General features: G+C 42.3%; 2 protein-coding genes across 5 annotated transcripts; both read left to right on the forward strand.

Annotated features, from left to right (window-relative positions):
* Window positions 1-214: 214 nt before the first annotated feature.
* On the forward strand, window positions 215-6,395 carry LOC121304739 (Krueppel-like factor 15). 4 transcript variants are annotated; one of them, XM_041236111.1, is made up of 4 exons: window positions 1,322-1,410; window positions 2,444-2,678; window positions 3,210-4,344; window positions 6,039-6,395. In XM_041236111.1, exons 3-4 carry the CDS (start codon window positions 3,239-3,241, stop codon window positions 6,205-6,207), a joined length of 1,275 nt encoding a protein of 424 aa, XP_041092045.1. In that variant the 5' UTR covers window positions 1,322-1,410; window positions 2,444-2,678; window positions 3,210-3,238; the 3' UTR covers window positions 6,208-6,395. The 4 variants fall into 4 exon arrangements, with proteins under 4 accessions (XP_041092044.1, XP_041092042.1, XP_041092045.1 ...); XM_041236109.1 differs by having other exon boundaries at window positions 2,444-2,615; XM_041236110.1 differs by lacking the exons at window positions 2,444-2,678; window positions 6,039-6,395 and adding an exon at window positions 4,779-4,902 and having other exon boundaries at window positions 215-1,410.
* A 3,083-nt stretch (window positions 6,396-9,478) lies between these two features.
* Window positions 9,479-16,357, forward strand: LOC121304729 (ETS domain-containing protein Elk-4-like). The gene is made up of 6 exons (XM_041236089.1): window positions 9,479-10,145; window positions 11,609-11,817; window positions 12,089-12,802; window positions 12,918-13,124; window positions 15,296-15,415; window positions 16,092-16,357. The coding sequence occupies exons 2-6, from the start codon at window positions 11,611-11,613 to the stop codon at window positions 16,188-16,190; spliced, it is 1,347 nt and encodes a 448-aa protein (XP_041092023.1). The 5' UTR covers window positions 9,479-10,145; window positions 11,609-11,610; the 3' UTR covers window positions 16,191-16,357.
* The last annotated feature ends 5,439 nt before the right edge of the window (window positions 16,358-21,796 follow it).

Genomic DNA, 21,796 nt, shown 5'->3' on the forward strand with positions numbered 1-21,796 from the left:
AATAAATACCTGTGAAACACTTCCGTGGAGGCGTGCAAACTGGAGGGAACTCAAAACTCCGGTTTTGTTAAGTGTTGTTTTCCCTGCTCCAGGAGGCAACGTTTACAGTACTGTACATCATTCCTGGGTGAGGTGAAAAAGAATGCAGCAAAAGAGTTTGCAGATGTTACTGTTTTGTTTTTTTTGTTTTTTTTAATTATTATTCTGTTGTGTGTTAAAAGTCAAGAGGAATCTATTGTGCTGAAATCTTATAAAAGAGATCGGAAAACTGACACGGTACTGAGAGGTATTTAATAATCCTATTAAAGCGTTTCCCTTCTGAAAAGGGAAATTGCGCAGGGTTCTAGACATTAGTACCTCTCAACTCCGAGTATGCAAAATATACATAACTTGCTGTTCAAGGCTGTTCCACCAGAGAGCGCCCATGACGCAGAGTCTGCCCTTCAATCCTGGCTCTGCTCAGCACACCCTCAAGGGCTCTGCGAGGAAACTGTTGCTCAGCAAGTTGACAGCACGGTAATTTATTACACAAAAATAAAACAAAGAAACGCATGGAATACTTGGTGAATAACTCTGGTCATGTGTTTAATATAATTCATATTCTGTTTAACTTCCTGGACCATGGCTATTTGAGAGAGAGAGAGAGATATTATGCCTGCTCGGAGCCAAGCAGGAGACATCAAGTTCAAAGCTGGTCCAACGTCAACGCTTTAAGAAAAAAAAAACATCTGCTACAATTATATTCAGAATTAATATACAGGAAATACAAATGGATCCCGTGTTTGTCCCATTTCTATGAATGCATTCAATCCGCACGAATAATCGCGAGAAGTGTTCTAAATGTACACTTACGATTGTGACGAAATTAGAAACACGTGGCATCTATTAAAACACGTGTTCGACCTACAACTTTATTTACAGAGTGTCCTCCACGGCAAACTATGACTTTTGATCTCTAGCCAGAGGAGAGGTTCCCTGTGTCTTGTTTTGATGTGCCTAGGTTTAGTTTCAGAATGTCATTGTTTCCTCTGTGTGTGTGTGCCAGCGTTATCAATTTCCCATGTGAGAGAGCATGACTCAGGAGGGAGAGGGCCCGTGGAATCCGGCAACAAAGAAACGTCATCCCAAGACTTCGGCTGAGCCGCCGAGTAAAGACAGCCAATGAGCGCAAAGCTATCAAGTCGAGCCTTCACTCGGCGAGCCAATAGGAGCGTTAGAATAGATTGCGAGCCCCCGGGTTGAGTCTTGAGACCTGGCTGGAGAGATTCTGCCGGCATGGATCGAGAGGCACCGAGCGAAGCGTGTGGGAAGGTGACCGCAGCTGCACTAAATCAACGCTTGGACTAACTTTGATGAGCGCCTGCTTGAAGGAATTAAAGGACGTACAGATCGCAGCCAAGGCTCCGAAAGGTACACTTTTAAACGCACTTATTCTTGGATCAAAATAGCTGGCAAGTTCTCGCTGAATAAATACGCCAGCTGTACGGTATTGCTTGTAATACACGGTTTATATAAATGAACTGGTTTTGTTTTTATAATGTAAATGTTAATTAGTCTAACGGTTCGTTATGCACCTTGCATTGCTGTCAAATATAGTTACATTTCTTGACGATGTACTAAAGTTCACGTAAGCTTTCCCCTTTCACGTCGTATTTTGAATCGTAGTTCTTCTGGTTCGACTTGCTGAGTGAAAGTTTTTGTTAAACAGTGTCATAATTACTTGGCAGCAGCAGACCTTCGGGCTTGTGTTGGTGCTATAACTGTTTTATGGGATGGGTAACTATAAAAAAAAAAAAAAAAAAAAACAACACAAAAAACGTGTTTCTGTTAAACTGCATTACTTAGTCTTTAAATGATTACACGTTTAAAATAAAACATTAAAAAAAAAACTTTGTAAGTGGGTGTGTAGTTATAGAATGACGTTTTCCCTCCCAGCGTGTGATTACATCAGCTTTTGTTTTCGTGTGTTTTCAGTTAGGCTTGGGCCCCGTACAATGCGGGTCTCGTTTCTGTTCACATCTTTCCATTCATTCCTCGTTTTAGACCCCGAGCATAATAACATTTCGAAACATTTGTAAAGCAATACTCCGCACATGTGACTTGTAAAACCTGCGCAGTTAGTTATTAAGGTGCCGGGACTCAGCTCAGAAACACGCCTGCAGAATATATGGATTGCAGAATTGATAAAGTTGCCGGAAAGAGAACGGAATACGTGTTTTTCAATGTAGTTACGTGTCCACCTCGTGATAACTGTGTGATCCGATCACCATTTTGACGTGTTGGTTTTAAATTACTCTTTCCCTAGCAAATCTTAACACGATTCAAATAACAACTGGGCCTCCGTTGTGTTTCATTTCTTTCTATAATTATAACGGCAGTTAATACACATATGTAAATAAATGCCAAGCGGTGTTTTTGTAACTTTTTCTTATTTCTTTTGTAGTAATTTGACAGAGAATCTAGTTGGCGTTGTGTGATTGACAGCTGTGACGTCTGTTCGGAGTGTCTATGATTTCTGGCTGAGCGCCAGGTGGAGTATCCGGCCAATCACTGAAGAGGGAAGAGACACTATCAATTTACAAACGAGAAGCGCACAGCTAGTTACATGGCAGTCGGTGTGTCTTGTTTTATATGGGTTATGCTCTCGTTGTGTGGTGGACGGGATTAGGTTGAGATAAGTAAGTAAAAACCACGTTTCTTGGTGTCATTGCTACCGAATATACCGCAGCAAAAGGCACTAGTCATAATTTAATTTGAGGTATACTAAACCAATAACAAGGTATGTGTTGTGTATGCTTCCCGGGCTTGAATGTGCTAGTGCCAGTTTTTCCTTTACAGTCCAGATGAAATGTTGTTTTACTGTTGATAGATTGATTGCAGTTGGGGTCTTTCCTTGCATGCACAAGTACAATATTCTTATGGGAGGTTCCTGAATTGAACTGAGACTAAATATACTGTACAACCTGTGATTTATAATGAGTGCTTCAATAGGTCTGACCCAAATGGAATGAGATCTCCAAGCTGAAAGAGGCATATAGGGCTACCACCAATGAACTGTTAGATGCTGTATTCCTTTTTTAATGCACACCATGCTTCATACAGCATGTTAATAACAGAATATATTGTTATTTATTATTACTAAAACCATCACCAACTTGACTGAGCCCTGCGCGGTGGGTGGGGCTCTAACTTTTTGTTTTGTTCTCCAGCTACTCCAGGACATGTGGCGTGTGTGCTGATGAGCTCAGCTGGATTACTGGGATTATTAACCTTTTTATCATCAGCCCTTTTAACCTCCAGACAGCACTCGCAAGCTCGCAAACGCTGTGGACAAAACCAAATGGTCTCTGTAAGCCACGAGCAAGTGTTCCCCGTCAACTCGGATGCGCTGACCGCATCGGCGGCAGCTGCATGTGAGAACACCGCGCTGCCTTTCCGAGCCGTGGCGCCCTCTGTCTGTGGGGAGGAGGAGGGTTACGAGAGCAGCGACTCCACCAGCTCGGCGTCCTGCTCAAGCCCTGGGTCCCGGGACACTGGCAGCCTGAGCTGCAGCCCGCTGCAGGACAGCGACGTGCTGGGGCTCCTCCTCTCCTCTGTGCTGGACCAAGATGGGAGCCCCCAGCAGCAGGGCCAGCAGTTCAGACTGCCAGACTTTTACTCCAGCCTCTCCAGTGACTTTTCTCCCACCCTGGAGGAGATCGAGGAGTTCTTGAAGGAGAAGATGGAGCCCGTCAAGCAGGGGCCCTCGGAGCTGGAGGTGAAGCAGGAACCTGGTTCACCAGTGGAAACTTCACCCGCCAACCCGGAAGAAGGGGCGACACTGGCATCGCCCTGCGATGCCCCAGGCACTACCACAACTGTCCCAGCCTCCCCAGCCATTGTGGTCTCCTCAGCCCCAATGGAAAGCATGTCCCTGTTGTTCCAACTTCAGCCTTTACAGCTTGCCACCCCTACTGGGCACCAGGCTTTACGAACTAGCCAGGGTAGCCTCCAAGTTGCCCATTTGGTGATCAGCATCCAGAGTGCCCCGACAGTGACTCTGTTGCCTCAGATGGTGGCTGTGTCACCCACTCAGGCAGCTGCCGGCAGTGGCACCACAGACCAAAAGTACGTGAAGATCGCCCCCTTGCCCATCGCGGTGAGAGCAGTGGGCACAGGTGCCAGCCTCTTCAAAGCCGCACCCCTCAGGACTAGCAAAGCTTCCCCGGAGAGGATGCGCGTCCACAAGTGCCCGCATCCCGGCTGTGAGAAGATGTACACAAAGAGCAGCCACCTCAAGGCACACTTCCGACGGCACACGGGAGAGAAACCGTACACCTGCAGCTGGCAAGGCTGCGGCTGGAGGTGAGCCTGTCCTTGTGTGTGTTTGTGATTTTCAAGAGCATAGAGCTGCAATGTGTGTGTGTTAATTACAAGCCTCCCTATGCTGTGTGCCTCTGTGTTGTAGTGAGCATCAGGGTTGAGGTCAATTCCTTTTTTTTTTTTCTTTTTTTTAAACCAATTTCCAATTCCTTTGAAGGAATTGGAATTGATACTTGAGACATAATTGTTGCGATTGTTCACCTGCATTCATTTAAAGTCAATTTTAATTGACTAACAGTGTGTTCAATCCAAGTAATTTGTTGCCACTGTGGGAAGCTCGTTTTAACAGATTGCTGCTAGTTGCGATTGAACAGTAATCTGTTTTAAAAAAAAAAATCGGAATTGACCCCAATCCTGGCGAGTGCACTAAGGAGAAGGCAGGGAGGGATACAGCCTTTTACACTTGTCGTTAGCAGGACACACACTGAAACTAGAACAGTGTTCTCCCTGGACTGCAAAATGAGAGCAGCCGAGTACTGCACCTCCTGTTTCCTAACACCCCAAAACAGATGCAAGTGCTGAGTCTTGCATGGTGGAGGAGCACAGTTAGCTGCACCTACTGCAGTAAGACTAATCCGAGCACTCTGCGTCTATCAGACTGGCTTTGAGCCGCTCAGCATACTGGAACTACAGGAGCAGCCGTGGCAGTGCTGTTAAACTGGGGTTATGGGCCACAGTGAGTGATTTATACTGTTTACACTCTGGCTTTCCCATATTATCAATCAATCAATCAATCAATCAATCAATCTTTTATTTTATAGTGCTTTCATATTGGACCACCATCACAAAACGCTTTACAAGATACAGTAAAACAAAACAATGCATAATACATTAAATACAGTGGAAAGTGCATAATACATGATATTAGCATAATAAGTGAGATAGTAGCAGCAACACAGCTGCTAACAGCAGATCTCCGGCTTCAAGAGCATGGGAAGCAAGAGATTATGTGGGGTTGCAGTTAACACACAGCACAGTGTGTCGCAGGTGAAGTGTTTATCAAGCAGGAGTGATCAGAGGGTTCTTTAGTTTGCTGAGGGTGTTTTGTATTTATTTTTCATACTATGCCTGTTCAAACAGAATATAAAATCTACAGGACATCGCAACACATCCTAGGAAAATCAAGCATGGAGTGAATAGAGTTTTTAACTCCTGCGTTTCTTACAGTTTGAAGCATTTTGAACTGGCATCTACCTGTTAGTTTAATTCTCTAACTTGATTGGTATGATCACTTACTCTAATGTTGTTAACCGCAAAAGTTAAGTCTAAATGCAACTGAGAATTCTGCAAATACAGCCCTTCAGATGCTTTGACACCTTAATATAAAATAATAAACTGTCTTCAAAATACAATGCAGCAGTTTGTAGCCAAAATGCAGGATTTACTTTTTTTTTTTCCAAAGAAATGTATTTGGTGCTTAATGGGTTAAATAATAGTAAGAGACCTGAACGTTAAACTATGCTTCCCTTCTAGCTAAATGTAGTTTAGGGCAACATAAACAAACTGTACTGTCAACAACTAAGCCGTTTTTCTTATCAAGGACCGATGCCTTTGTGTGAAAGCACCGACATCCATAAAGAATTCCCTTGATTGCATGTGTCTTCAGAGTTGTGTGCAGGAGAGTAAGAGACTGGGTTTGAAGTCCTCTGAAACCTTGCTGTTTGGTTTCCCTGCAGGTTTTCACGCTCAGACGAGCTGTCCCGTCACCGGCGCTCCCACTCCGGGATCAAGCCCTACCAGTGTGACCTGTGTGAGAAGAAGTTTGCCCGGAGCGATCACTTATCGAAACACACCAAGGTGCACCGCAGCCACAGGACCGGCCGACTGTGCAGAGCCACCAGCTAGCCCGCACACTCCGGAGACTAGGAGGGTTAACAACGGGAGCACTTGCATGCTCAGCTCTTCTGCGCTTACTCTTACCCAGATACAGGACAGCCGCGTTTTACCGCTCTTGTGTTAAGAATAAAATCGATCCCCATTATATATATATATATATATATATATATATATATATATATATATATATATATATATAATATACAAAATTAACAAATCAGTGAATGGGAACGTGTGTGCGACTAAAGTCTGAGGCAGTGGTAAAAAAGACTATGTTTCTGGGTGGAGAAGTTACAATGTTAATGTTAGACTTTTTCACCACGTTGTAATAAGTTAACGGTTTGTGCCAAACAATTATGTGCTATATTGTACAGTCACACAGCGCTTCCTCCAGCTTCACCTGACGACAATGCAGCTAAAACAAAGCGAACGAGTTAAGCCAGGATAATGTTACAGTTAATCATTAAACAGTTCTAGATATTGTGATGTGTGTTTTTTTTTTTTTTTTTTTTTTTATCTGTGATCTTTAGTTGCTTTGCATTTTCATTTGCAAGTGAACTGTGACATCATGACCTTGTCGAGGCCTGTATGCTGCAATTTCCAATACTGACTTTGGATACTATTTTAATTCTGGAAATTTTTTTTTTTTTTTTAAAATTTTGGTTTTGCTAAATTGCATTGCCTTTTACATTCTACGCAGTTCAGTGCATGGATAGCATGTAGATTTCATTTTGCTGTCGGGTCGTTAATGGGAAATTTTACATACAGCTGCAATACGCACCGGATTTAAAATTATACACCGTATTACAGCCCACGTGTCGCCTCTCTGGTTTTGGCAAGTCATTTTCAGAAAAGTATCGTTCTGAATTAAAATACTTATTCTGTTGAAAATATAGTACTGCACCAACAAAACCAATACAGTACATCTAAGTGGAAGCCTGTATATTTTAAAACGCTGTCCTTTCAGCTGTGTATTTTTAATATTGTATTTTATTTTTTGTGTTCCCTGAAAAGCTTGCAAGGGTTTGAACGGGCCGAAATGAAATAAGCAGATATCTCTCCACCGTCCTCCCATTCTTTATTTCTGAAAAGAAAATAAATGTTTTACTGTTACAATGCAATTTAACGTACAATTCCGTTAAATTAAGCGTGTATTTTTTAGTACTGTACTTTCCTCTTAAGACAAAACAAAAGTGTGTCTTCTTTTGAAATCCAGCCGCTTCCTCTTTTTATAATCTCGGTCTCCTCTGAGGCGGGCCGCGCTTCAAGAGTGTTCTGTTAAAAATAGCTGTTTGTGTGAAGAGACTGAGGAGAGCCAGAGGCAAGCGGGTTTGTCCATTGAAAAGTGTGAAGATTAAAATTCTTCATCTTCATCAACGACGGCGAATGACAAGAAAGAAAACGGAGTCGTTTTTATATTTGTTACATATTTTAAAGGACAGATTAAAATCACTTTTTTAAAGTGTTGTTTACTTTGTCACAATAAAAAGTGGGAGAAAACTTTTTTTTTTTTTTTTTTTTTTTTTAAATGTGTGTTTTGTTCCCGAATTATAGGGGGTTTAGAAGGTGTAATTCACAACACAAAGCTGCATGTATAGGTATGTTTTCATGGTAGAAACGTATAGGGCGAGGATGGCTGCTGTTCTCTACAGCTAAATCTACTTTAGGGGAACATAAACAAACTGTACTGCAAACAGAGCCATCATTCTCCGAGCAAGTGCAAATCAGACAGACATGATGCCAATATTGGGGAGCAATATGCAAATCTCTATCTCTATGCAAATAAACACACAAATCAGATATTAGAAGAGATGACATGTAGCACATGTGTTTAGTTTTGAGAATAATACCCTAACTGACTAACGATTTAAAAATAGATAGCAATTGTAAGAAGCTGCTACATTAACTAAGCCTTTGTTTTAAGTAGTTAGTGACATGTGGGATACACGGCGGCAGGCTGGAGTTATCAATAGCAATCTCAAATCTGCTGGCAATGAACCTGGCTTGGCTTTTCTTTACCTTGTTTTCAATTTGGTTTTAGAAATAAAGCAATCTGTCTTCTAAGGCTCTGTTCTAATATCAAGACAGGACACCACCGCCCCACACAGCTTTGGTGCCAGTGTTTCAGTGTAAAATCTCTTTGTGGCGTTGCTGTATTGAGGCTGCTGGAGTGGTCAGACTGTAACTCTATCTGGGCTGCGCTCTCTATTTATATCTGTTTCTTGCAGGATCCTGGTGATAAGGTATCCAGGATAGAGGGGTAGACATGCAGAAAAGACCAGTAAAGCACACAGAGGACTCGTGACTAAAGAGAGAAAAAATTAATAACCCAATTGTTGAAGGAAAAGCGAGTTGGGATCGCGGTGGAGAGTTTGTGTAATATGTCCATTACATCAGTGGACTCTCGCTGACCCGAACACTGCTGATCACAAATGATCTATAATAAACCCTTATGCATGGTCATAGCTGCCATGGAAACGGAATTGCCACGCATGAAGATTGAAATATTACAGTAATCAGCAAGCAGTGAGACGCACATGAATGCACATCCATTTGAAAGCGACTTTATTGAATATAATGGCGCAGTACTGATCGCCAAAACCTATATTTGATTTAATTTCACTAAATAAAAAAATTTAAATGAGCCTGTAGAGTTAATCTAATAAGGGATCGACAACCGGCGCCCTCTGCAGGACAAATATTATATTGCGTTCCCAGCACTGTATGCAAGACTGTGCACTTTACAAACCTGTAGCATGCGACCACTCGCCTATATAGCGACCACTGTGGTGAGTCATCCGTGTAAAAGGCCTACTTATATAGATCGACTAGATAGTTCTGTTTGTTGTCAACACTCCTAAATGCATCTTTTTTTCTGCAAAACCTTTTTATCTGGTTTTACAGTCTTGTCAAAACTCTTTGGCTGGTCAATTTGACACCATATGTGTTGCTGCTGGTATTTCCAGCAGGGTTGAGTGAGGTGGTTTAAGTGTACAGAATGGGTGCAGAAAACCGCAATGCCATCAAAAGCTTACACATTGTCACTGTACACTATACTGAACATAGATAACAGGATGCAGGATGATATATATATATCATCCTGCAAAACAAACCCCAAATAAAGCAACGTGTCTGTGACTGTGTTGGAATTAAGAACAGGTTTAAATCGTAATGGATAGTTCCCATAAGAGAAAACATTTATTTGCTCTGTCAAAACCGACTCTCGGGTTGAGACTCGTCAATCAGGGGGATTTAGGACCTGGGTGAAACGACTGCCCTGTCACGAGGCGGAAATGGGACCTCGGAAAATTATGAACAAAAATATCAGCAACAAGTTAATCGTGGTCGAAGAGTAGAGGAGGGGTTCAGTATTAAAATCGACGCTAAGCTTTAGTTCACAAAATAACAAACGGAAAACTTCGTCTTCATAATCGTTGATGGATCGATGCTTGCTCGGATCTCTTAATGGTTTCGGTTGCACAGCAAATTAAATGCTGCTGTCCTCCCACGCACGTTTGCAGCAGCCCAACTTAATCGCGGTGTACGTTTACTGGAGAGAAAAAAAAAAAAAGTACAAACACATGTGGTCTTTCATTATTGGTATCGATCGTTTTTGATTGATCGCCTAAGTCGACTTTTAATTTTTAATTTTTTTTTTTTTACAAGTGGATAGATTAATATGAGCTGGTTTTAAAATGTAGCCGTCTGGGGTATGTGATATTGAAAAACAACAAGAAAAAAAAACGAAACAACAAGGAAAATGCAAAGAAAAAAAGGGAAGTGATCTCAGAGCGAGTTTAATTTCCTGTTCTTAGTTAAAGACAGTGGTTTTTTTTTCTATTTCGTTTGGACGTTATCACTGTACGTGTAGAATAGAGTAGCGCTGTACCAGAATGAATAGTTACCCGTGTTCTTTCACGTCTTGCGATTGCAGCTCGAACGACTAGGTGAGTTTGTTTCCGCACTTGCTGTCTTGTGGTCTATAAAAGTAGCGCAGAAATTGGACGCAGTCGAACATGGCAGCTTCTAAGAAAACTTGCAGAAACTTGCAAGAAAACGTTGTCAAGAGAAATATGTTAGTTGAAGATTGTTTTGGTGCGCCTAGCCTTGGGGAGATATGTAGCTAGCCCTGGTCCAGTTTGAGCAACTACACTGCTTTCTATTTGCAGGAATAGGCCTGGCAAAAGGGGTGTGTGTGTGTGTGTGTGTGTACACATCTAAATGAATAGTCCCACCAGTCTAAAAGTGGTTGCACAGATCTGACTGTGTAGTATTTTAAAAGTGCCTGTGCAGAATTAGTCTAACAGTTCTGATAATGGAAGGGCTGCATTAGGACAGATGTGTCGTTATAAGCTGCTTATATTCTCAGCAGGGCAGAATCAAGCTGAAAACCTGCTTTTAAAGCTGGTCACTCAGTTACAGCAAATTCATGTATTATAAATTCTGAAATGAAGTACTGTCTGTATTAAATGTGACCCGTTTTGAGAGAACCCAGAAAAACCAGTGGGACAGGATCCACTCCGATATAAAAGGGTGATAAAAAGGGTGAAGCGTTGTCGGTCTCCCTTTTTGAAGTGTGTTATACTGATAAGGACACACTGTGAGACAGTATTGGTTCTGTTAATATAGGAGAGAGGTCTTTAGACTGCATGGCAGCTTTTGTCCTGAGCATTGATAAGTGACCAGTCGATGGTAGTTGGGATTATACAGAGCGGGGGGCGTTTTATACGTAGTGTACCTTGAATCAAGTGCATTTTTTAATCAACTATAAAAGACCTTGAAACATATTAAATATGTCCAACTGAACAAATAGTGCGATCAGTTATGTTAATTTAGAGCTTAAGTTGGAATGAAAACCATGCGATCCTACGGCCGTCGAGGGCTGGAGTTTGACAGACTCATATAGAAGATGCTGAATGAGTGTTCGTGGTCGATGGTTTTTTTTCACTGGAGGAGGATGGTACAGTAAACCACTAGCCCCGAATCTATCTTGAAATCTTAAAAATACACGACAAGTTATTTTAAACAGGATAGTGACATCCTCTTGCGGCGAATAAAAACCGCATACCACGAACGATCATTAAATATTCTGTTTTATACCACAAGTATATTTCTAAAAATACATAGCACATTAATTTCGTACTGTAGTACCAGATACCATGTTTTAAAAATTAAAGTACACGTTTGTTAAGGCTGCGTTTTGAGATAATGAATGGATGTGCTCTGCCGGGAAAGTGTCTAAAACGATGTGGGTGGCTGCAGTGGCTTAAGTTCTGTAGAAAAGTGAACCGTCAAGAAAGTCTGCTTACGTTCTTAAGAGTGAACAGAAGATTGCTGTAAGCTATGCAGTGCTGGAGATGGAACCAGCTGTTCCAGGGATCCTCTGACCCCCCTCCCTGTGTCTCTGCAGCGATGGACTGTTCGGTCACTCTGTGGCAGTTCCTGGTGCAGCTCTTGCTTGACCCCCGCAAGGAGCATCTGATCCGCTGGACCTCAGATGACGGCGAGTTCAAGCTGCTGCAGGCCGAGGAAGTGGCCAGGCTCTGGGGGGTGCGCAAGAACAAGCCCAGCATGAACTACGACAAGCTGAGCCGAGCCCTGCGCTACTACTATGACAAGGTACAGTGTGGCACAGTAGGGCTGTAGCTGGAGCCTGAACTCCACGGGTCAGACTGTCATGTGTCAGGCACAGTGCCTTCCCAGTCTGTCATCAAGTTCCTGGAATCTTCCACTAGTTACCGTGGAGATTATTTCAAAAGCTCTGCCCCCTTTTCCACAGGCTCCTCCCCATGTGGCCAGGGCAGAACCACTGTTTATTTTAGTTTTGCAGATTACTATTTTAATGTAGAAACAAACAATGATGATTTTTTAAATGTTTTTTTTATTGCAGGATATCATCAAGAAGGTGAATGGTCAGAAGTTTGTGTACCGCTTTGTGAGGTACCCAGAGATCCTGAACCAAGATCCAAGTTTAGGGTGCAGGGGGGAGGGCACTGCGGATGGGGGTGGTGGGGCCCCTGAGCCGGACGAGGCCCCCAGGGATAAGGAGAACCAGAGCGGGGTTGAGAAGGGAGCAGCGGGCCAGACCTCCAGCAAAACCTCCAGCCGAAACGACTACATCCACTCAGGGCTGTACACCTCCTTCACCCTGAACTCTCTGCACGCCCACACGCAGCTCTTCAAATCCATCAAGGTGGAGAATCCCAAAGAAAAGCTAGCGGAGAAGAAGCCGCAGGAGCCTCCCCAGTCTGTCATCAAGTTTGGGACCACCCCTTCCTGCAATTTCCCCGTCATTGCCTTGGAGATGATTCCAAAAGCCCTGCCCCCTGTTCCGCAGGCTCCTCCCCCTGCAGTTAGGACAGAAGCACAAGAGCTTCATGTCAAACGTCGGACAGACAGTAATTGTGTGAAAGAGACTCCTCCTCCTCCCTCTGCTTCAGATGGAGCTCCTCCCACTGTGCCAAATGTCTCCTCCCCCTTCCCCAGCCTCGCTTCCGGCTCCTCAAGCTCTCCCTCTCCAAGTCTGGCTCCAGACTCCTCCCAGGAGCTGGTGATTGACGACCCTGATATCAAATCCGTATCCTCCCAGCCTCCAGAGCTGCAGGTACTGTACAAACACTGGAACAGCAAGAGAAATATCAACAGGCAATTTCAATGACAATGTGTAAGGGGAACCTCATTCTAACGGGCCCCTCCGTACTCCCTTCTCCCTTCTCCAGGTGCAGCCCTCCCAGGACACCCAGGGGTCCCCCTCGGGGAGCAGCAGCAGCAGCAGCAGCAGCGGCAGCAACCACGGCGGCAAGGCCAAGAAGCCCAAGGGTCTGGAGCTGACCCCCACCCTAGTGGTGACCAGCAGTGAACCCAGCCCGCTGAGCCTGGCCAGCCCCTCGCTCCCCACCGCCTCTCTCACCCCTGCCTTCCTGCAGGTCAGTGTCAGCCTAGAGGGGTTCAACATAATGAAATGAATCCACAAATCTGCCCGCCCGTCCCACACTGCGCCATGTACGTCTCACGTGGGTGGTTTTGCAGGAAATGCTTTAAACAAAAACGATACCTGGTGTGCAAGCTGTACAGGATTAAAGACAGTTGTGAGTTTGGTCGACTTACCTTTTGGTAGTTTTCAGTCAGTCAGTAAGGGAAGCAGCTGACTGGTTAACGACGTGGAAGTGGGCAGGGAAGCAAGTTCAGGTGAACCAGAACCAGCCAGACCACCTGAAAGTAGTGCTTGCTAACAGAGGTGTATTTAACCTGGTACTGAACCAGAGTTAAACGGAAACTGCACACGGCACAGCGACAGGCAGGAATGGGAAACGATTTCAGGTCTGGGGTCTGTTTGTTAATTGTAACACAGGAAGTGGACTTCAGGAAGGAGACAGGAAAAGATTGCTTCTCTAGAATCAAAAAATGTTTTGGGGGAAAAATACATAAAACATATAATTTTTTTGTTTGTTTTTTTACAAGCATAAATTACAGTATTAATATTTTTGTTAATGCAACATTTTTTTTTTTAAATAGTTTTGAGAATTAATTCTTAATCTCATGTCAATTTAATGTCTGTGTTTGGAGTGAATATTCAGACAGTTCCAAGGGTGTAGTGCGTTTTGATTTTTAAAATAATCCAGCATTTATTAAATGCATTTTAATGTTGAATTAGGTGACCACTGAGACGTGTAGTCTTGGCTTGCTGCTTTGTCTTAAAAAAAATCTTCTTCAAACTGGAAAGATGTCATTTTCCTGCATGTAGATAAAACATGAAATCCCCTAAAACCTCAACTAAAAACAGAACATTAAGAAAGTGAATGCTGGAGAAAATAGCGCAGACTGGTGTTACTGCTGAAGCATATACCTCTTTTGTCCAGCAGGAGGTGCTGGTGTGCAGGTTGTCACATACATACATACATTGTTCTATAGATAGGGCGTCTGATTTTCGGGTGAATGCTTTTATAAAAATGGATTTTCTTTATACATAATCAAGAAAGAATAAATATTCGGGTAGAAATCCGATTTTATTTAGGAAGACATAAACGAGTGCTTAAGCACAAAGTGTAAAGTTTTTGTCAACAGTTTAAATTAACAGAGGAAGAAAGGCATTGCTGGCAATGCAGGAGCACTGTCTGAACTTGTGATTTCTCCCCCCTCAGGAATCGCATGATGCTCTTGGGCTCGGAGTCGAGTTATTTATGTAACAAACTTCTAGTTCCAGACTTGAGACATTATGAAGTATTCTGCTGTTATTAAGTTTTTTTCAGTGCAAATGGACAGTGTGTTGGAATGAAAGCATTTAGAATGCTGTAAAAGGATGCTCGTTGTGTACGTTTCTGTGATCGTAATGTGCAAGTCCGATAGGGAAATTGAGAGGGAACGCTGTACTGTATGGCGTGTGCCACAAGTGAAGCAGACAGGTCTGCGTCCAGTTCATCTCGCTCTCTCTCTCTCTCTCTCTCTCTCTAAGGAAACTAATTTGATGCCTGCAAATGAGGGCGCACAATATCATTTATTGATTCCAATATTTAAAAGTTACACACACATAGTTCAGACATCATCATTAGACACAGCCATGTAGCACCTAGCAACAGAAATCAGATAGCGATCAGTTACTTGATGTTCTGAGAGAACTCAGGTGCAGCGACCGTCTGTCATCGGGAGATGATTCAGGTAGCTCTTCTCACTAGCACTAATGAGTGCCTGTCTTAAATATCTTGCCTATGTCCCTTATAACCACCCACGTAACTGTGTGTGTGTGTGTGTGTGTGTGTGTGTGTGTGTGTGTGTGTGTGTGAAGCTGATCTTTGTGATCTTGCACTGTTTTCCAAACCATATCTAAACTCATCAATTTCATTGAGCTACAATGTTCTTCCAGACACAGAATGTACATCTCTTCTACACAAGATAAGATGCACCCCACTGTATCAGTCCCTTGCTTCTCTGTGTCCTGGATGGAAATCCTCCCACAGTGCTTGCTTTACAGCTGTGCTTGAGCACAGTGTTCTCCAGTGCGCTCACAATATTTGTTAACCTTCCTTGACTCCTACGTCTCTCTCTCTCTCTCTCTCTCTCTCTCTCTCTCTCTCTCTCTCTCTCTCTGTCTTTCTTACAGACCCCCACATTGCTGTTGACTCCAAGCCCTTTGCTCTCCAATATCCACTTCTGGAGCACGCTCAGTCCAGTGGCACCCCTCAGTCCTGCCAGAAGGCAAGGAGCACACACCTTATTTCAGGTAACGATGCAAAGTGTATTTGACATGTAACCACAGGTTGAAAGTCCATTGTCACATATATACACAGCATAGAGGTTCCCTACATAAAAACATTGTAGCCTTACAAGCCCATGTTAAAATGTTATTGGTGTCCCATTTTTTTTAGGGGTAACGGATTATTTATATAACCTCCGTCTGATGCAAGTAGCACCAGGGGCGCTCCTTAGGTCCCCAAGATCGTTGAGGAAGCCAGAAATCAAAGGAGAGTACCACCTTAAAGCTTAACACCTTAAACTAATTGAACAGGCTCTGCTTTGAGATACTGTACAATGCAGGCTAAACCGTGGAAGCCTGGAGGCAGTGAATGGGTCCGCCTGTTTTTTTTTTTTTTTTGGTTGTTTTTTTTTTTTTTCCTTCATCATTCTACTGTTCTCAGCCAGGGTCAATGATTAACTAGTCTGACTTTGACGAGGGTCGTATCATAACAGAAATGCTTACACTGCACTGTCAACATGCAAGAGATATATGTACACGTCCAGTTTTTGTGGTCTGTTGACATTCAAGGAATTTAACATTTTCTCCTTGTTTAAATAAGTGAAGTTGGAAGTCAGGTTGCAAGGCATGGAATAGTTGCGGTGCAGCATTGGAAAAAATAGTTTTTACTTGTCCTGTTATTCTTCCGTTTTCTCTGTTTCAGTTCCCCAGTGTTTTCAACAGCCACATGCAGTTGCCTGTCCCCAATATGGATGGCTCCAACACCCCCGGCCCCATGTCCCCAGATCCCCAGAGGACATAGCGGACGAGCCCACGAATCAAGTCCTCGCTCTGTCCCGTCCACGGCTCTATCCTTACTGGTCCAGATTTTAAACAGAAAAACAAACAATCTCGACTTGGGGATTCACCAAAGGGGTATGGCCACCAAACAGGGTAACCAAAAAAAACCCAACCCCTAGCCCTGCCAAACAAACTCTCTTGGTTATCGACATGTCTTCTAGAAAGTGTCAAGGGGCGGTCTTCAACTTCTAGCACCTTGTGGATCCTTGCAGAACTATACAGAAACTGTATAGCAAGTTTTCCAGTGATCCTAAACATGCTGGTTGCCATACTGTAATCCACTGCGCCAAGCCCAATGCCCAGTCTTTTAAAGGGGCATTCAACCACCAGCTTGACGCCAATGGGATATTTTGCAAAACATTTATAGGACATCCATGTCCACGGAGATCTTTTGAACTACGCGCTGTTTTGTTTTTAAACATCTTGACATGCTTGACCATCATTGTGTTATGCATGATCTCCTAACCACATCTTAGACCTTCAACATATCATGAACATTGCAGTCATTTTACTGTGTGTTTGTAGGCATTATCCAAAGAACCCATCTTCCAAGGGTGCCATGCTTTCAGAACCTCTCAGCTCATAAACCTACAAATGATCCTTTGTAACTGGCAAATAGGAGAGAACTATTATGAACTGACATTACTAAACCCGTACAAGACTTGTACAGTACCTGGGGAAGCGCTGATCCTTCCAGTCTCTCAGGTCATTCGTATAGCCGAGTTCAACTTGACCCCCATCCCCTCTAGGACTCCTACCGAAGAACCTTGGTGACGCCTGAATTGGATCGATCACCGGGGAGTCTGTCTCTGTGCCCTGCAGGAGTAGTTCCTAAGGTTTTTAAATGAATCAAAATCCATTTCCCTACCCTTAATGAGCTGCGGCGCATGGAGAAGAGGAGTAAGTGTTGCATCTGGAGAGGCTTTTCAAAGTGAGGAAGCAATAAGATGCACAGAGGACAGTGAAACCGGTGCAGACGCTAGTGTAAGTTGGGGAATTTGCAGCTGGTTTCATGAAGCCCTTATTGTTAGCAGCCTGCTAAATCCACTTTGCTTTCATAAAAAAAAAAGAAGAAAATGTATACATTTATCCTTTTAATGAGAGAGACTTGCTGAGTGGATTTCAACGAAACTATCGCTCTATTTTAAAATATTGAAAGAGGTAAAAATAAAATAGCTTGCGAGCTAACAGCCTGCCAAGAACTAGCAGTGCTAGTTAGCCAAGAACTAACAGTCCTTTTTCCAGAAGGACGTAAGAGGTGGTGGTCTTGCAGAAACTGGTGGGTCTTAAGTTTTGGGCTCCTAGTCCTGTGCTTGGAGTAGGGATGGAGAAGATGGGATCATAGATTCTCTATGAACTACTCAAGTCAAGTGTGATGATCCCAGCGGTTTGTCCAATGGAGCATGCTTCTGGTCTTGGGCTGATGCCTTAAGCACCAGCAGGACAGTCAATATATAGACTTGATTATTGACCTCCCAGTCATGAATCCCAAGGAACTACAGAAGCACTGCAGATTGTCCACGGGTTCTGGTGGAGTGAAGCTTTACTTCATGTCTTAATATTTTATAGGCAATCTGATCATGGTCTGTCTTCATGAATACATTCTCCTTTTTTTCATTTCATTTTTCTAGGATAGCGCTTTTAGTCAGTACGGCAGTGTAATTTTAAGTTGCACAGACAGCTGATTTAAAATAGTCTATAGTGATTCTTCTTTTTTTTCTAGGTAACTGGTTTTCCTTTATGATAAGCTGTGGTTACAGTGACCACGCTGCAGTTTGTATTGTTTTGTAATTCCATTCCTTGCTGCCCCATTTATATTTCTTTGGGACAAAAATCTGGTTGCTTGGAAAAGCCCAAAACTGGAATCCCTTGTTGCACATTTACACTGTCCCGTGCTGCGCTGTGTCATGTAACGTGCAAGAGCAGCAGTTCTGCCCAGGTGGTAAAACTTCTTTTGACAGGAGTGGGACAGTTGTCAGTCCCGACTACGCCACCCTTGTTACAAAGAGGGTAGAGAACCCTCTCGCGATCTTTAACAGACACTGCAATTTTAAAGTAGGCTTAAAGTCGTGTAACTAACAAATCCATTGTATAAATCTTACCTGTCACGAACTTCCATTCCCTATAAAAGCCTGAAATACAGGTTTTTGAAAGATTTATAGTTCTATAATGGATTTAATCACCTTTCATACGAATGGGCAAAAACAGGATTCAGATTCCAGTTCTCTTAACTTGTTCCAGTGACTCTTGATTGTTCAATACAGTGAATACACAGGCGATATTGAAAGGACATCAATTGATACGTCTTGAATATCAGCCTCCATCAAGCAGAAAACCTGCTGGCAGTCTTTAATTCTAACTGGGGCTGAGAAAATTAGTCTAAAATTGGTTTGGCAAATGCATGTTAGCTCACTCCTTCAAAGGAGTCATAATCAAATATGCCTCAGGCCTCAGAGATTACTATAATAAAACACAAGCATGGTAAACATTACAGAGGTGACCTTTCCATTATCCCCTGGCCCATAATCAAACACTATGCATACACATCACCCTTCTTTGCATTGTGTGTTCTTAATGGGACAACAGAAATCTGTGCTGAAGCCGTTTACATGAAAGGATATTCAAAATGTGGAATATTATATAGAAAAATATATATATTTTTGGATACTTTTCATAAGTTTCAGCTCTGCGGTGCTCATGGAAACCAGACCTTATGGTTTAAGGAATTTCAATTTTAACTCTGTCGTTTATTGCTGTCTCTTTTCTTGCACCTGCATTTGATTTGGTTTAACCAGGGCTGGGGTCGAATCCTGTTCTTTTAATTCCAATTCCTTTGTAAAAATCAATTCCCTTTTAATCAATTCCAACACGTTACTGACCAAAATTGCAATGAACAGCGTAATGTAAAAATGAGCTGCTCACAGTGGCAACAAATTAATTCAACTGAAGTCTTTGCTAGCCTAGATATTAGCTTCAAATGCAGGCAGTTGAACAATCGCAATTAATATTTCTCCACCAGAGTTTGAACTGAAATTGATTTTAAAAAGGAATCGGAATTGAATAAGCAGGTATTGACCCCAACCCTGGCTGCAACTTGCTGGCACTTACATGATCCCTGAAAACATACTGCAGGCATTGCAGTACAGTTTCCTAAATATCATTGCATTGCTCTTTTCTAATGTGCGAGTTGTGTTTTAGCTTATCTGTTATGTTGCCGTGGTTTTTGTTCTTCTCTGTGTTTAAATGGCAATTTGTATCTCTTTTTAGACGTGCGTATGTGTTCTCAAACATGCAGTGTTGAGTAAATCTGCACAAAACGCTTTATGCTGCAGAGTGTTTTAATTGTAACTGGATGTAGATCTTAAAAGCGATATTTTTTCAAGATGTCTTATTTTTCCAAAACCCTACTATGTAAATTGCAAAAAAAAAAAAAAAATAATAATAATTTTATAAGCAGAGTTGAGCCCTTTATCATGAATATTTTAAACGTGCTAATAAATAATACAATAAAAAAAATTGAAAATCGTGATCGGAAAATGGGATGTATGCATTCACATATTTTTAAGCACATTCATTGATTTCAAATAAGTGAATGTAGTTTTCATGGCATCAGAAGTTGATAAGTACCTTCACTGTTTAGTTTTCAAACACACTTCCCCTTGACAAAGGTATGTTAAACCTACCCAAACTTTGAGAAGTATATTTCATCTAAATAGCACAGCAGTCCCAAGCTTTGATGTGAGATCACGTAGATAACCTTGTGTCTCACATTGCTGCAGTAGAGTGACCCTGTCAGGTCTGTGCACCGTACTGTCGTGTTTGCTCGGCTGTGTTTTAGTTTTTTAATGAATTCCACAGTTAACCTTGTCACCAAGCTGTTTGTAAACTACGCTTCCCATGTTACCTTGAAGCCTTTTAGGAACCTGTGTCAACCTTCTAGCCTTTTAAATACTATTTCTCTACTGTGTTTAGCATCATTTTCACTTCTTTAACAAGCCTTGTGCAGTTGAAGTTTAAGATGCACGTTGCAGAGCGTTCACAGTCACTGCATCCAATCAAACTGTATTTGTTATTAGGGTTTTCTTGTAAGACAGTGTCTGCTTATGCTCTACAGTGATTGGGAGAGCAGCGAAAATGGTATTGGAGTTGATGCAGGGCGGGGAGTTTTTAAATGTTAAAGGCTGTACTGTACGGGAACTGTGCTACAAATTCACCTACATCAAGATTTGTATTATTATCATTAATATTCAGCATATATTGGTCTGTCTGAACTCTTCAATTTGTACTTTGTGGTTAAAAAAAAATAAAGAATATATTTTGCATATAAAACTGACAAAAATAACTAAGTGCTTGTATACATTTGTCTTCTGCAATGATATGTGTTGTTTGTTTGTTTTATGCTTTTGAAATGTTTACACAAATGTATCTGGGCTATGTACAGTACATGGTTTGTGGGGACAGGTTTGATTTTCACAAGGGTAAGCGGTGGGAATTAAAATTGTATTATTGCAACAACAAGAATTTGTTCTGTTTGTTTCTTTTAATACGTTAACTAGTAAAGAAAAAAATATATAACTAAATATTATTATAGGTGTAGCTTAAATAACTTCCCCTTTTAAAACGGTATACATTTCCCATAGCCCACAGTGCCACCCGGTGGACAAATCAATATCTCTGAATACTGTCATTTAACTGGATTATCTTCTAGGTGAATGAGATTGTTGGGGGTCTAAACCCATTCGCTATTGGATCTATGATAGTTACGGTTCTCTGGTAAGTCTGTAGGAAAAAAAAAAAGGACTTCAGTGGATGAGAATTTTGCATAAGAGACGGCCAATAACGAAATGTGTGTGTGTTTGTCTTTAAGAGACTGCATTTGAAAAGTATGTTTTGTTCTCCGTTTACTTGTAAACTGGTAGAAGTGAGTACAGCTTGCTGGTAATACGGTTTAATAAAATAGATGTAAAGACCCCAGGAAATGGATTTGCGAGTATGAATGTGGGTGAGCCGAGTACAGGACAGCTACCCATGCAACCAAAAAGCCAAAGCCAGCCAGTCAAACGAATATACAAATATACAGTGGCTGCACAGCCAAACTCCTAAAGCCCTTATTTTTGTCAACACTTGCCCTTTGTGTGGAATAAATAGCTGAGAAGTACCGCACACTAGTGTGTATTGTGCTAAATGACAACACGTATGGGAAAGCCTTGCAATGCTGAATGAACAACCCGTGGCAGACGCAATGTCATGCCCTTGAGCTGGAAGGAGCTATAAATATTTATGTGGAAGAACAATGCCTTCCCTTGTGGGTCTGGGAACCTTTTAACCGCGGGCATTGTTGCGACAAGATTACTGCACGCTGTGGGAACAGAGATGGTGTTTGCGTATGCAAGTGCCAGAAGTGGACGTGGTGTTTTGTAAGATTTGCTGTGCTGTAAATATTGCAGAATCTGGCTATTCCAATTCAGATATTCTGACAAGTTATTGAAGGCTATTTGGTGCTCCTTGGTGTCTCGGGCATGCATTTCTTAGGAGGTGCCACTCTGTGGTTGGTACTTGCCTGTGTCG

This window comes from Polyodon spathula, chromosome 39, assembly GCF_017654505.1.
Source record: "Polyodon spathula isolate WHYD16114869_AA chromosome 39, ASM1765450v1, whole genome shotgun sequence".
Lineage (NCBI taxonomy): Eukaryota > Metazoa > Chordata > Actinopteri > Acipenseriformes > Polyodontidae > Polyodon > Polyodon spathula.

What these genes read in the sequence shown, in the direction of transcription:
- LOC121304739 (XM_041236108.1), top strand. Translation starts at nt 1,353, where the DNA reads ATGAGCGCCTGCTTGAAGGAATTAAAGGACGTACAGATCGCAGCCAAG. An exon ending in CGCAGCCAAGGCTCCGAAAG is followed by an intron (nt 1,411 to 3,209) that starts GTACACTTTTAA and finishes TTTGTTCTCCAG; the next exon opens with CTACTCCAGGACATGTGGCG. An exon ending in TGGCAAGGCTGCGGCTGGAG is followed by an intron (nt 4,345 to 6,038) that starts GTGAGCCTGTCC and finishes GTTTCCCTGCAG; the next exon opens with GTTTTCACGCTCAGACGAGC.
- LOC121304729 (XM_041236089.1), top strand. Translation starts at nt 11,611, where the DNA reads ATGGACTGTTCGGTCACTCTGTGGCAGTTCCTGGTGCAGCTCTTGCTT. An exon ending in TGCGCTACTACTATGACAAG is followed by an intron (nt 11,818 to 12,088) that starts GTACAGTGTGGC and finishes TTTTTATTGCAG; the next exon opens with GATATCATCAAGAAGGTGAA. An exon ending in GAGCACACACCTTATTTCAG is followed by an intron (nt 15,416 to 16,091) that starts GTAACGATGCAA and finishes TCTCTGTTTCAG; the next exon opens with TTCCCCAGTGTTTTCAACAG.